The sequence below is a fragment of the Dermochelys coriacea genome, chromosome 1 (genome assembly GCF_009764565.3).
Source record: "Dermochelys coriacea isolate rDerCor1 chromosome 1, rDerCor1.pri.v4, whole genome shotgun sequence".
Lineage (NCBI taxonomy): Eukaryota > Metazoa > Chordata > Testudines > Dermochelyidae > Dermochelys > Dermochelys coriacea.
This window is the reverse complement of record NC_050068.2, coordinates 342,928,817-342,944,683: the sequence shown is the minus strand read 5'-3', so window position 1 is coordinate 342,944,683 and position 15,867 is coordinate 342,928,817. Positions and strand designations below refer to the sequence as shown.

The following is a 15,867-nucleotide window of genomic DNA, read 5'->3' as shown; positions in this document are numbered from 1 at the left end:
TTAGAAGTGTGTGCAACAAGAGTGATGTCATGGTGGGAGTCTGCTATAGACCACCGGACCAGGGGGATGAGGTGGATGAGGCTTTCTTCCGGCAACTCACGGAAGCTACTAGATCGCATGCCCTGATTCTCATGGGTGACTTTAATTTTCCTGATATCTGCTGGGAGAGCAATACAGCGGTGCATAGACAATCCAGGAAGTTTTTGGAAAGCGTAGGGGACAATTTCCTGGTGCAAGTGCTAGGGGAGCCAACTAGGGGGAGCGCTTTTCTTGACCTGCTGCTCACAAACCGGGTAGAATTAGTGGGGGAAGCAAAAGTGGATGGGAATCTGGGAGGCAGTGACCATGAGTTGGTTGAGTTCAGGATCCTGACGCAGGGAAGAAAGGTAAGCAGCAGGATACGGACCCTGGACTTCAGGAAAGCAGACTTTGACTCCCTCAGGGAACAGATGGCCAGGATCCCCTGGGGGACTAACATGAAAGGGAAGGGAGTCCAGGAGAGCTGGCTGTATTTCAAGGAATCCCTGTTGAGGTTACAGGGACAAACCATCCCGATGAGTCGAAAGAATAGTAAATATGGCAGGCGACCAGCTTGGCTTAATGGTGAAATCCTAGCGGATCTTAAACATAAAAAAGAAGCTTACAAGAAGTGGAAGGTTGGACATATGACCAGGGAAGAGTATAAAAATATTGCTCGGGCATGTAGGAAAGATATCAGGAGGGCCAAATCGCACCTGGAGCTGCAGCTAGCAAGAGATGTCAAGAGTAACAAGAAGGGTTTCTTCAGGTATGTTGGCAACAAGAAGAAAGCCAAGGAAAGTGTGGGCCCCTTACTGAATGAGGGAGGCAAGCTAGTGACAGAGGATGTGGAAAAAGCTAATGTACTCAATGCTTTTTTTGCCTCTGTTTTCACTAACAAGGTCAGCTCCCAGACTGCTGTGCTGGGCATCACAAAATGGGGAAGAGATGGCCAGCCCTCTGTAGAGATAGAGGTGGTTAGGGACTATTTAGAAAAGCTGGACGTGCACAAGTCCATGGGGCCGGACGAATTGCATCCGAGAGTGCTGAAGGAATTGGCGGCTGTGATTGCAGAGCCCTTGGCCATTATCTTTGAAAACTCGTGGCGAACGGGGGAAGTCCCGGATGACTGGAAAAAGGCTAATGTAGTGCCCATCTTTAAAAAAGGGAAGAAGGAGGATCCTGGGAACTACAGGCCAGTCAGCCTCACCTCAGTCCCTGGAAAAATCATGGAGCAGGTCCTCAAAGAATCAATCCTGAAGCACTTAGAGGAGAGGAAAGTGATCAGGAACAGTCAGCATGGATTCACCAAGGGAAGGTCATGCCTGACTAATCTAATCGCCTTTTATGATGAGATTACTGGTTCTGTGGATGAAGGGAAAGCAGTGGATGTATTGTTTCTTGACTTTAGCAAAGCTTTTGACACGGTCTCCCACAGCATTCTTGTCAGCAAGTTAAGGAAGTATGGGCTGGATGAATGCACTATAAGGTGGGTAGAAAGCTGGCTAGATTGTCGGGCTCAACGGGTAGTGATCAATGGCTCCATGTCTAGTTGGCAGCCGGTGTCAAGTGGACTGCCCCAGGGGTCGGTCCTGGGGCCCGTTTTGTTCAACATCTTCATAAATGATCTGGAGGATGGTGTGGATTGCACTCTCAGCAAATTTGCGGATGATACTAAATTGGGAGGAGTGGTAGATACGCTGGAGGGGAGGGATTGGATACAGAAGGACCTAGACAAATTGGAGGATTGGGCCAAAAGAAATCTAATGAGGTTCAATAAGGATAAGTGCAGGGTCCTGCACTTAGGATGGAAGAATCCAATGCACCGCTACAGACTAGGGACCGAATGGCTCGGCAGCAGTTCTGCGGAAAAGGACCTAGGGGTGACAGTGGACGAGAAGCTGGATATGAGTCAGCAGTGTGCCCTTGTTGCCAAGAAGGCCAATGGCATTTTGGGATGTATAAGTAGGGGCATAGCGAGCAGATCGAGGGACATGATCGTTCCCCTCTATTCGACACTGGTGAGGCCTCATCTGGAGTACTGTGTCCAGTTTTGGGCCCCACACTACAAGAAGGATGTGGATAAATTGGAAAGAGTACAGCGAAGGGCAACAAAAATGATTGGGGGTCTAGAGCACATGACTTATGAGGAGAGGCTGAGGGAGCTGGGATTGTTTAGTCTGCAGAAGAGAAGAATGAGGGGGGATTTGATAGCTGCTTTCAACTACCTGAAAGGGGGTTTCAAAGAGGATGGCTCTAGACTGTTCTCAATGGTAGCAGATGACAGAACGAGGAGTAATGGTCTCAAGTTGCAATGGGGGAGGTTTAGATTGGATATTAGGAAAAACTTTTTCACTAAGAGGGTGGTGAAACACTGGAATGCGTTACCTAGGGAGGTGGTAGAATCTCCTTCCTTAGAGGTTTTTAAGGTCAGGCTTGACAAAGCCCTGGCTAGGATGATTTAACTGGGACTTGGTCCTGCTTTGAGCAGGGGGTTGGACTAGATGACCTTCTGGGGTCCCTTCCAACCCTGATATTCTATGATTCTATGATTCTATGATTTTGGAACCTGAGCCCCAAGTGACTTGGTCACCTAGGAGCATAAAAGTCCATTAATTTTAAGTCTGCTAGGTGCCTAAGTCTAAAAGTTATGTGCCCCATAGATCAGCTTCTGCCTTACCTTGCAGGCACCTAAATTCCCTAGACGCCTAAACTTCCACCACTAAAGTCCCTATGGTGCCTACATTTCTGCCAGTGGCTATGTGCAAAACTGCACAAGCCCTGCTGCTGTTGAGCTGCTCAGCCGCGTAGCTCACTCCTCAGCCCTGGCAGGATTCACAGACTGGGCCTTCTCCACCCATCTCACCTGCAGGGCCTGATCTGATAGCGTGCCCTGGGCACGCCTAACCTGCACAAGACAACTGGGGAGGTACAGAGATGGCGTGAGTGTGATTATATCCAACAGCCCAGCGGTGGGGAGAATCACGTGGGAGACCCAGGTTTGCGGCCCCATGCTGCCTGATTTGAAGCAGGGACTTGGCCCCAGGTCTCGCACCTCCCAGCGGAGTGCCCTGACCACCAGTTTACTGGGTATTCTGGGACAGTCTCTCCATCTCTTCTGTTGAAGCTGTTCCACTTTGTATAATTAATAGTCATGTGGCCAGAGAGAGAGTGTGTATATAACTTTACAGCCCAGTGGTTAAAGTGCTCAACTGTGAGACCTGCATTCAAATCCCTGCCTCTAAGCAGGCAGAGCAGGGATTTGAACCCAGATCTCCCATAGAAGGGCAATTGGCTCTCTCGATTTTCATGAGAAAGGGATGACCTGGCTAAGTCACATAACTCCAGGAGAAGGTTCACAGCTATGAATCCTAAGCACAGGCAGGTGCCTTCCTTGGGCCTAACTGGGCACCTAAGTACCTTTGAGGATATGGGCCCTAAGCCCATCCCTCTCCTTAGCATTATCTACTGGCTAGCTTAGGCAGCTCCCTGCTCAGCATGCTGGCTTCTCAGAATCCTGTTCTTAGGCACCTAACTCTCCCCTACGCATTGTATAAGGAGCCTGGGAGCCAAGCTCAGAGCTGCAAATTCCTCTGGGCAGCAGGGCACCTAAGAGTTAGGTGTTGCACCACTTAGCACTGCAAAATGCCTAAGTCCCTTTGTGGGCCTAACCCTAAGTTACTGATGCCCAGATCCTCTCAAGTATTTCAGATCCTGAGTTCCAAGGAAATGAAACTTAGGAACTTTGGAAAGTTGTTACCCATCATCTGTGCATTAAAGTTTGTTCATTCAATGAAAAAAAAACAAAAAACACAGTTCCACTGCACTTTTTCGAGCGAGCAGCCTGAATTCAGCACCTACCCTGACCTATACCCTACTCCAGTGGTCCCCAATCTTTCTATGGGAATAACACATTCTTATTCCCAGAAGTCTGTGGTGGGCGCCAGACACCCCGCTGCTGAAATGCCGCTGAGAAACGGTAACGCTTCTCAGCGACATTTCGGCGGGTGGTTCACTGCCGGCCACGCTAGGCGGCAGCATGTCGGCGGGGCGGTGTCCTGCAGACGCACACAACTGCCCCGGCGGGTGCCATTGCGCCCGCGGACACTGCGTTGGGAACCCCTGCCCTATGCAACCCCAATGGTTGCCTGGCACTGCACTGCACAGGGTACAAAGGGGGTACCAAGTACAAAGGGGGCACATGAGTACAAATGCTGAACACTGAACTGTACATCAGCACAGAATTTGGCCACCCAAGCTAAACAGTGCACATGGAAGTAGCCAGCATCAGGAAAAGATTCCAACCCTTCCCTGAACAGCAAATGCCTCTAGTTATATAACAATCATTATTTTCTATTATAGCAGTCAATAAATCCTCTTACCCCTTGACCCTGGCATTTCATGATTTAGTTTACGGCACTATATATTTTCTTACAGCATTGATTATAAGCCACATAATAAAAGGAGTTTAAAAAAAAAAAAAGAAGCCACATAAAAAATTAGGAGACCAATAAAAATCTAACCCCTCTGAAATCCGCCTGATTTATTACGGCTTGGCTAACAAACCTTTCAATCACATTTGCGTTCAGGTATCAAGCTCTACTTTTGTGTTTTTTATAAATCCATCCTTTTTTATTCAAGGGACACAGTCAGGTCAAATCGGGTCCAAAGACGTCTACAAACCAGATCAGTTTTCTGCATACACTAGGAAATGGGCCAAATTCATCCTTAACTCAAGTGAGCGTAGCTCCCATTGAAGAGACACCACGGGTCAGTCTGATGCAGTATCTCTGTCATAATAATGTACAACATGCAAATGAAATGTCAATGTTCGGAATAGTCATTAGAAATAGGAAGTAACCCCCCGACCCCCTAAAACACCCCTCATACCTCAGAAGCATCATTTTAAATGTTCCTTCATTTGATTCCCGAATAACTCAAATGTGGGGCTAAATCTTCATCCCACAAAGATTGAATGAACTGGAACAGTGCAGCGAACATAAATGGAAGGATGGGGAGAAGAGCATCCTCTGCCCAGCTAGAGTAGATTGGTAGCTATTCCATGGAAACAACTACAGCCTCTGGGCTACAGCAGCCCACTATATGCCCTCTATGCAAGAGCATGGCCAACCCATGTCATGGAGCCACTGGCCCTGCTTGCTTCTTTCCCTACCGCACTGTTTCCCAGGACCACCATGATACACGGTTTCCTCAGCAGGCAGGGAATATGGAGCTCCCCTGAGCTGACTTTCTCGCCTGCTCAGCGAATCCACGGCCGTGACCCATCAGAATCTTACGCATCTCCACAACTGAGGAGCCATAGTTGCCTGTTAGTGAACAAGGCCCCAGATTCTGCTGTCCTTACTCAGGCAATGCACCCATTGTCTTTAAAGGCTGAGTAAGGACTGCAGGATTTGGCCCTGAATGGTTTCTGATCTTTCCAAAGCAAAGCCGGTCCGGGTTCCAGCATAGGGACCAAAGGGCCTGAAAGGTTTTTTGTAGGATTGTAGCAGAGGGCCAAATTCTGACCTCAGTTACACTCAGCCTCCGTGAGGCTGGACTGGAGTAAGTGAAATCAGAATTTAGTCTTTTCTTGCTAGAAGTATAAGGCCATTTTTCCCCAATGGAAAACTTTGGTTTTGCAATATAGGGACAAATTCCCTTCCCAACACTTTCACCTACAAAACTTTTATATTATTATTATTATTACGGTTTGTTGAACAATTCCCTTCCTAGGTTTTGATCCCACAAATTCTTGGCAAGCAGAATCCATCAGTGAAGTCTAAGGGCCAATTTCCCAGTTGGTGTAAAGTGACTTCAATGGAGCTACATAGGTTTACACCAGCAGAGGACCTGATGCTGGTTGATTGTAGGCTTGGAGTCGAACCAGATCTTATACTAGACCATGACCCCACCAGAAAGCACAGAACTCACCATCTGGAGGCATCAGCACTTTGTTGTTCTGCGTACACCAGCCCACTGGATGAAGGTCAGCTGTCATCACATCGCACCAGAAATCTGCCCTGCGATCATCTCCATAGCCACAGTAACGTAACAACAAGAGCTGCCCACACGTTGTAATGATTGTAGCCACCCAATAGGTGTCTGGATTGTTCTTGTTGGCCACTTCTAACTTCATCCCTGGTTGGAAACTGCTTTGAAGGCTGATTTCAACCTTGCAAAATTAGAAATAGGTATTATATTTCCATATAACAGAAGGAAAATAAGGCATGATCTTTAGCTGAGCAACGCTAGCAGGCAACGTTCTTAGGTGCATAGTGGCATGGTCTCGCAGACAGGGCACTAAATAACCGTTCAGGGGACCACAGTTCCATCCCTAGCTCTGCCACTGACTGGTTGAGTGAGCTTGGGCAAGTCACTTTATCTCTGACCCTCATTTGTCTATTGTCATTTGTCAGACCATAAGCTCTTTGGGGTAGAAACTGTCTATTATGATGTACCTGTACACAGTGGCACCCTGATCTCAGTTGGGCCTCTAGGTGAGACTGTCATGCCAGTAATAATTTTAAGCATGGCTTCTGGGAATGGATGAAACTCTGCCCCATGCAGAGGGCCAGCACAAGCCCTATGTGCCACTACTAAAGACTCACTTGAGCTGGAGAGAAAGCCAACATATGATCCAAACAACTTGTTGCTATGCAGCTCCACCAGAAAATAACAGGCCCGATTCTGTTTGTGTGTGAGGTGCTTTATAATTGAGGCCTGGTCCTCAGAGGTGCTCCATACCTGTAATTCTGTCTTTCAGGTGTAGAGCACCTCTGAGGACCAGGACCATCTCAGAGCCCTTTATAAGCACCCTGGGCCTAATCCTGCCCACACTGACGTCAGTGATAATGGTCCACTGACCGCACTGGATGCGGATCCATGCTCTCACTGATTAAGGCTAACACCCTGGTGAAGAAGGAACAGGCAGCATCACCAGCCACCATTACAGACGCCTAAAGAGAAGAAACTCCCACTGAAGTTCACAGCAAAACTCCCATTGATGGCAAAAGAAGCAGGACTGGGTCCCAAGCAACTTGCCTGATGAACACTAGAGAATACAATACATATTCTGTAGGACAGTGGTTCTCAACCAGGGTTACATGTACCCCTGGGGGTACTCAGACATCTTCCAGAGGGTACATCAACTCCTCTAGATATTTGCCTAGTTTTACAGCAGGCTACATAAAAAGCAGTAGCGAAGTCAGTACAAATTAAAACTTCATACAGACAATGACTTATTTATACTGCTGTATATACTGTACCCTGAAATGTTAGTATGATATTTATATTCCAATTTATTTATTTTATAATATGGCAAAAATGAGAAAATAAGCCATTTTTCAGTAATAGTGTGCTGTCACACTTATATTTTGTCTGATTTTGTAAGCAAGGAGATTTTAAGTGACATGTAACTTGGGGGCACGGAAGACAAATCAGACTCCTGAAAGGGGTACAGTTAGGGTTACAGGGGTACAGCTGGCAAAGGTTGAGACCCACTGATGTAGGACATTCCTAACCAATGGAGTTAAAACTGAGCATATGCCTTATGCACTAACTTTCTGTATCACTTAAGAGTTCTTTTGATGTCTCCAGTTTTCCCTCCCAAGCTTGGAAGAAAATTAGTCCCCTGGTTAGGGTACCAGCCTAGACTTTAGAAGACCCGAGTTCAATTCCCTGCGCCACTTCAGTCTTCCTCTATGACCTTGGGCAAGGTAGTCTCTTTGTGACTTAGTTCCCATCTCTAAACTGGGGATAACAACACATCCCTATCTCACAGGGAAATTGTGAGGAAACGTGTTAAAAACTGCTGTCAAAGGGTGACATTTAAGTACCTAGTATGGATACAGAAGAGGAATACAAGGCTGCCTAAATCCATTTTTTGTGTCTCGTCTTATACTTCGACTGTAAGCCCCTTGGGGCAGAGATGCTTTTCTGGTCTGTGTTTGTACAATGCCTAGCACAATGGGGTTCTGGCCCATGAGTAGAGCTTTTAGGTGCTACAATAATGCACATAACAAAAGATTACCTGGGGATCAACTGTAACAGTGTTTTGCTAGTCTAGAGGAACGCAGCTCCTCTGGAGTTGGGAAGATTCCTCCTTTACCTGCCTCACACATGATTACTGCAGTCTAAGCACTGACAAGTTGCATCATTTAATTATTTTCATACCACAGGTACATTTGTCCAGTATCTGTGCATTCACCTCTCATCAACAGGAACTGCGTACGTGGCTCGGGGCTGGTCTATGGCCCTTCCAGCTAGTCTCTTATATAGTGACTATCTCCACAGAATGTGAGCACCTCGTAAAATGATCAAATACATACAAGCTGTAATGATCTCTCTCCGCAATGACCTGCCTGTGACATTTTGGGGAGTGGGCATTTGTGTGTGTGTGGTATAGCTATACAAAGGGTGGGTTGTAGACATGGATTTTGTCTCTCTCTCTCTCTCTCTGGAGGCTCCAGGGTCCCCAATCTCTTCCGAGAGCAAAGTTCCAGATTCATAGGGGCACGTGCCCCTACACATGAGTCTCACCCCTAAGGCTGACAGTTCCATTGTCTCAGTGGAACGTAGCCATTGGGGAAGGTCACATCACAAAGGATGAGGTGGGGCCCTAGGTAACTCAAGCCAATGCCAAAGCAGTGGGGTTCTCAACCTTTTTCTTTCTGAGGCCCCCCAACATGCTATAGAAATTCCATGGACCTCCTGTGCTACAACAACTGTATTCCTGCATATCCATTAGATTAAAAGCCAGGGCTGGTGTTAGGGATTAGCAAGCAGGGCAATCGGCTAGGGCCCCCATGAAGCTAAGTTGCTCGGGCTTCAGCTTTCTGCCCTGAGCCCCAGCGAGTCTAACGCTTGCCCTGCTCTCTGGTTTATTTTGATAGATCTCCTGAAACCTGCTTGCAACTCCCCAGGGGGGTCCAGACCCCTGGTTGAGAACCACTACCATAAAGAGCTTTGAGGGTGGGGTATGAAAACTTGAGCTGAAGTTAGTATTCAGCAAGGAGTCAATGCACAGAGCAGAGGGTTGGAAGAAGCTAGGTGCTCTCACCAGACAGCTGTTGTGCTCTGAACCAACTGTCAATTGAAGGTCAGCAGTTTCACATCAAGGACAGAGAATTACAATAATCCAGCCAGGTGGGCAGTGGCACGTGGATCACTGTGGCTATGTCAGAATTTGATAGGAGGGACTGCAATCTCCTTGCCTCATGTAGGTGGACCTGGGAGCGTTTTGCAACCGTAACTCTTTGAGTATCCAGAGGAAAAGGCCAGGTGGACACTCACGCTGAGGATTCTCCAAAGAGCATGTCTCTTCCCTTCAACATCGAGTCATCATTTCCAGAGTCATCCCGCAGCCAGTCTCAGCCAGGCCCCTGTACAGGTGGCTGGGAGATGGTGCTGTTTTCATCTGAGGAGAAGATGTAGTGATGCTGGTTGCATCTGTATCGAATGGGATGGGGAGAGACAGGAATGTTGTGGGGCTCCACAGGTGAGTGCTGGGGAGATAGAGGAGCAGGTGCCCATCACGGCTCTGGGAGTGGCCTGAGAGGGGCATTTGAACTCACCTCTGAGCAAACCCACTAATCCCACCATGACTCTGAGGTGGGATGGCACCATTTTAGAGCTGACTATATCAAATGCTATGGAAAGGTCTAGCAATAAGAGCATGAGCATACGACCCTGTCCATAGCCAAGAAGTGATCATCCCTCAGGGCCATCTCTGTTCTATGTCCTAACCTGAAGCCTGCTTGGGAGGAGTCCAGGATATGAGCAGTATCTAGGAGTTGAGCTTCCCAGTTAGTTTGCTTAGGAACTGGAGGTTAGAGAATGGGTAGCAGCTGGAGAGGTCGGTCGCATCAAGCAATGGTTTCTTAAGTACTGGCTGCATTGTGATGTGCTCTGGGACAGCAATAGATTTCCCTTCTCAAAGAAAGTGCCAACAATTCCAGTCCGTAGGGATTCCAGGTGCTCTCAACGCTTTTCCACAAACCAAGAAGAGCCTGGGGCCAGAGCTGCAGACAGTGGTTGTTTTACCTTGGTGTTTCCAGAATTCCATTGTGCGAATGAACCAACTTCACATGAGGGAAGGTATCATATTCTCAGGCCTATAACGCTTGTATGGCTTCAGGTGCCCCCAGAGGCCATTTCTGCTACAGCTTGTCACTGCAAGAAACACCGTTTTCTGGAGCTGAGAGGAGGCATTCCACGGTAACCAGGCTATTTAACATTGACAGGCTTCTCGGAAGAACCTGTTTTAAGGAGGACTTTGAAGGAACAATGTGCATGCAATTTCTGTGTGGTGGGGTGGCCTGGAAGAAATTAAAGGGCTCGAGGAGACGAGAGTAGCAAAGGATGCAGGATGGAGAGTGGGAGGGAATGAGTGCTGAATGTAGGCAAGAGGAATGCAGTGCAGGGCCTTGAGAAGGGGTAAGGATGAGAAGCTTGAATCCGAAGTAGAGCGAGAAGCCAGTGGAGCCAAAGAAAGGCATGAGAACAGGTGTTCAACAGGAGAAGGAAGAGGATTTTAGGAGGAGAGGGAAAGGATTCCAGCATTTTGGATTGGGAGGAAGAAATCTGAGAAGCAGAGAGAAAAGTCTAGTGATGTTTCCTCAAGAGCCACCAGCCATGCCTTTAAATTTCCCAGGATGACCCTCTCCAATCAGAATAAAAAGAGGAAGGGCACAGAACTTTCTCAAGGCCCAAGTGAAATACGTACGTGTCTGAACGAGGTGTGAGGGGCAGCGCTTGCTCCCGTTTCTTCCAAGTATTCATCCCAGTTGAAGTCGGTCTCCTCGATACTAGAACCTTCATCTGTTGGGGGCAGGGAAAGCAACATAAAATTAGAACATGCTTAATGCAGGCAATAAACTACACAATGGTATCAGCCGAAAGTGGGACATTGGCAGGTAGTAAAATCTCCACACAAGATAAAAAACCCTTTGTTGTAGTAGTTATGCTTATTTGGATTCCATGGGTTTTACTGCATTTCCAGGAAATTATTTGGTTTGCTGGTTTTAGCAGTTACACCTCCAGAGATTAAAGAACTCGGCCTTTGTGGTCCAGTTGGGTGAGTGAACAGAAACCATTGTACACAGCAATGCAAGAGAGCCCACACTATTTCACAACACATTTTATAATGTTCACGTTAAACTTTCACTTCTCCTCCATCAGTCATCATGAGTGTATGTTGTGCGGTACAGTGGGTAAACATCCCAAACAAATAATAAAGTCTGTGCCCCAAAGAATTTATGATCTAAGGGCCCTAAGCCAGATCCTCAGCTGCTGTAAATTACAGTACTGCCACTAAAGCCAACAGAAGGATAAAGATTTATGCCACCTTAGGATCTGCCCCCCTATTGGGTGCACTGTTGCAAATAGGTTAGTATCTATGTGTCAACACTGCCTTTTGCTGGATGGAATCAGAACTACTCAACTGCGTATCATAGGCCATATAATGCAAACAGCTAGGGGAAATTCCCCTTTTATTTAATTAGTCAGAAGCTTGAGCTTTGAAAGCAGGAGCCCTGCTGTGGCTGTGAAGAGTGAGATGATGGAATTCAGATGCCATCTCCCAGTTTCCCATTACAGCGACTTATAATTTTTTGCTTTTCTATAACACCTTTCATGTGAAGACCTCAAAACACTGTACAAACAATTAACTGATCCTCACAACGTCCCGTGAGATATATAATGCTACCCCCATGTTATGGATGGGGAAACTGAGGCAAAGACCATTTTCATATCTATCCTGAAATCACACTGGAAATCAGCTGCAGATCTAAAAACAGAATCTAGATCTTCTGACTCTCGGGCCTCTGTATTAACCCCTATATACTCCATCCCACAGCTAAAGATCCATAATTATTCACAGGCTTTGCTACATATCTGTACAGCACCTAGAACAACAGGACTAAGGTCTCAAAGTGCTGCTGAAATACAAATAATACAAATTACAAACAAATCTTCTTTCACTTATAGAAAATCAGCCACATCTGATTGCTTTTATTTTATTTACTTTAAAATAATGTTTCCAGGCAATCTTGGAAGAATGATTTCAACCCAGAGCAAATATTTACAGTCTAATAGTGAGGCTCTGCAATAAGCATTTATCAGGCAAACTCCGAGAGACCCTTTCCTTCCAAAGCATTCATCAGCGTGGCCATGATGTAATTAAAGTGGCCCATGACGAACTGATTGAAGAAACCTCCCCAGACAGTTTTATGAAGAAAACGGCAGGGTTAATTTATAGCTGTTATTGCTACAGGTCTCCCATTTTCAAGATCCAAAAGTTATATCATGTAACAGGAATGTCTCATTATTAAAAGGAAAAGGAATAGGTTATATTTGCTGCTGATGTAGCCAGACACACATCTGAGAAAAAAAAGAACAGATGACAGCAGAACTGCATTTTCTAAACATAACCAGCATGGGAAAGGGATTCAGAGAAGAAATCACAGCCCTATTTACTATTAAATACACTAGAACTTCTTTTGAATACTGGATTATGAAGACAATGAGTCATGGGGCCAGTTTTGTTCAACATCTTCATTAATGATTTGGATGATGGAATAGATTGCACCCTCAGCAAGTCTGCGGATGACACTAAGCTGGGGGGGAGAGGTAGATTTACTGGAGGGTAGGGATAGGGTCCAGAGTGACCTAGACAAGTTGGAGGATTGGGACAAAAGAAATCTGATGAGGTTCAACAAAGACAAGTGCAGAGTCCTGCACTTAGGATGGAAGAATCCTTGCACTGCTACAGGCTGGGGACCGACAGGCTAAGCAGCAATTCTGCAGAAAAGGACCTGGGGATTACAGTGGATGAGAAGCTGGATATGAGTTAGCAGTGTGCCCTTGTTTTCTAGAAGGCTAACGGCATATTGGGCTGCATTAGTAGGAGTGTTGCCAGCAGACTGAGGGAAGTGATTATTCCCTTCTAATTGGCACTGGTGAGTCCACATCTGGAATATTGTGTCCAGTTTTGGTCCCCCCACTACAGAAGGGATCTGGACAAATTGGAGAGAGCCCAGCGGAGGGCAAGGAAAATGATTAGGGGGCTGGGGCACATGACTTATGAGGAGAGGCTGAGGGAACTGGGCTTATTTAGTCTGCAAAAGAGAAGGGGCGGGGGCGGGATTAGATAGCAGCCTTCAACTACCTGAAGGGGGGTTCCAAAGAAGATGGAGCTTGGCTGTTCTCAGTGGTGGAAGATGACAGAACAACGAGTAATGGTCTCAAGCTGCAGTGAGAAGAGGTCTAGATTGAATATTAGGAAAAACTATTTCACTAGGAGGGTGGTGAAGCACTGAAATGGGTTACCTAGGGAGGTGGTGGAATCTCCTTCCTTAGAAGTTTTTAAGGTCTAAGAAAGGAAGGTTTCATGAAACACCAACAATCACACAAAACAAAACTTCTAAAAAAAGTTCTAAAGGTCTAGAGAATTCACAGAACCTAACCCACCTCTACTCCGTCCCACCTCTATAAAGAACTAGGACTGAACCTATCCCATCATGCTGAATGCATATGTAGAACTAACTACTGAAGTGAAAACCTCAGTGACATGTGTGTCCATTGGGTCTTCTGTAGACCCTTGCGTGCATAAGTCACTTCATCTCAGTGTGCCCTTTGTCCCCCATGATTTATCTGTCTCTTATATTTAGAATGTAATCTTTTTGGGGCAAGGACTGTCATTAGCACAATGGGGCCCAATCTTGGCTGCCCAAATGGGGCCCAATGGACTGCGGCAGCGAACCAGCTGAGCAGCGGGGACAGCAGAGCAGCTCACAGCAGGAGTTTGCCTGGGAGTTCGCCTGGAGTGAGCCCAGTGAGGCTTACATCTTGCCAACGTCTCTGAGGAAGCTCATAGTAGGTAGGTGATATGGAAGGGGGGGGTTCAGCTGTTGTGACCTGCACTGGATGTGCCATGTTTGTCTTTCTTCCACAGGACAGAAGCGACTTTGTCTGTACAAAGTGCAAGCTGGTCTCCATATTGGAAGAGAAGATTGAAGGTCTGGAGCAACAGGTAACGACCCTGCGTTGTATACGAGAGACTGAGGATTTTCTGGACCAAACTCAGGATAGGCTTCTAGGGGCACAAAGCTCTAAAGATATAGAGCAGGTTGCACAGAGGAGCCAAGAGGCCAGTGAAGAAGCTTGGCAACATGTGACCTCCAGAAGAGGTAAGGGGAATGTCCGGGTTCCAGTAACACAGACACAGGTAACTAACCGCTTTCATGTTCTCTCCACAGGTACCATTGCTGAGAGTGGACCAGATGATATGTCTGGGGGGAGAAAGCAGAAGGAGACTCCGCTGGTTGGGAGGCATGAGATGCGATGTCCTGAGGTTGGGGGTTCCACGACCACCACTCCCAAGAGGAGAAGGCGGGTGGTGGTGGTCGGGGACTCTCTCCTCCGGGGGACTGAGTCATCTATCTGCCGCCCTGACCGGGAAAACCGAGAAGTCTGCTGCTTGCCAGGGGCTAAGATTCGTGATGTGACGGAGAGACTGCCGAGACTCATCAAGCCCTCGGATCGCTACCCCTTCCTGCTTCTCCACGTGGGCACCAATGATACTGCCAAGAATGACCTTGAGCGGATCACTGCGGACTACGTGGCTCTGGGAAGAAGGATAAAGGAGTTGGAGGCGCAAGTGGTGTTCTCGTCCATCCTCCCCGTGGAAGGAAAAGGCCTGGGTAGGGACCGTCGAATCGTGGAGGTCAACGAATGGCTACGCAGGTGGTGTCGGAGAGAAGGCTTTGGATTCTTTGACCATGGGATGGTGTTCCATGAAGGAGGAGTGCTGGGCAGAGACGGGCTCCATCTTACGAAGAGAGGGAAGAACATCTTTGCCAGCAGGCTGGCTAACCTAGTGAGGAGGGCTTTAAACTAGGTTCACCGGGGGAAGGAGACCAAAGCCCTGAGGTAAGTGGGAAAGCGGGATACCGGGAGGAAGCACAGGCAGGAATGTCTGTGAGGGGAGGGCTCCTGCCTCATACTGGGAATGAGGGGCGATCAACAGGTTATCTCAAGTGCTTATATACAAATGCACAAAGCCTTGGAAACAAGCAGGGAGAACTGGAGGTCCTGGTGATGTCAAGGAATTATGACGTGATTGGAATAACAGAGACTTGGTGGGATAACTCACATGACTGGAGTACAGTCATGGATGGTTATAAACTGTTCAGGAAGGACAGGCAGGGCAGAAAAGGTGGGGGAGTAGCACTGTATGTAAGGGAGCAGTATGACTGCTCAGAGCTCCGGTACGAAACTGTGGAAAAACCTGAGTGTCTCTGGATTAAGTTTAGAAGTGTGTGCAACAAGAGTGATGTCATGGTGGGAGTCTGCTATAGACCACCGGACCAGGGGGATGAGGTGGATGAGGCTTTCTTCCGGCAACTCACGGAAGCTACTAGATCGCATGCCCTGATTCTCATGGGTGACTTTAATTTTCCTGATATCTGCTGGGAGAGCAATACAGCGGTGCATAGACAATCCAGGAAGTTTTTGGAAAGCGTAGGGGACAATTTCCTGGTGCAAGTGCTAGGGGAGCCAACTAGGGGGAGCGCTTTTCTTGACCTGCTGCTCACAAACCGGGTAGAATTAGTGGGGGAAGCAAAAGTGGATGGGAATCTGGGAGGCAGTGACCATGAGTTGGTTGAGTTCAGGATCCTGACGCAGGGAAGAAAGGTAAGCAGCAGGATACGGACCCTGGACTTCAGGAAAGCAGACTTTGACTCCCTCAGGGAACAGATGGCCAGGATCCCCTGGGGGACTAACATGAAAGGGAAGGGAGTCCAGGAGAGCTGGCTGTATTTCAAGGAATCCCTGTTGAGGTTACAG

At 47.4% G+C, this 15,867-nt stretch overlaps 1 protein-coding gene across 5 annotated transcripts in view; it reads right to left on the bottom strand.

The window, feature by feature from the left end:
• SFMBT2 (Scm like with four mbt domains 2) overlaps positions 1-15,867 on the bottom strand; it is a 205,877-nt gene that overhangs the window by 142,544 nt on the left and 47,466 nt on the right. For all 5 annotated transcript variants that reach the window (XM_038372526.2, XM_043499007.1, XM_038372534.2 and 2 more), the window contains exons 3-4: positions 10,745-10,839; positions 5,953-6,193 (exon numbers count right to left, since the gene is read on the bottom strand). In XM_038372526.2, the coding sequence (XP_038228454.1) occupies positions 5,953-6,193; positions 10,745-10,839 (336 nt within the window). The remainder of the gene's footprint in view (positions 1-5,952; positions 6,194-10,744; positions 10,840-15,867) is intronic.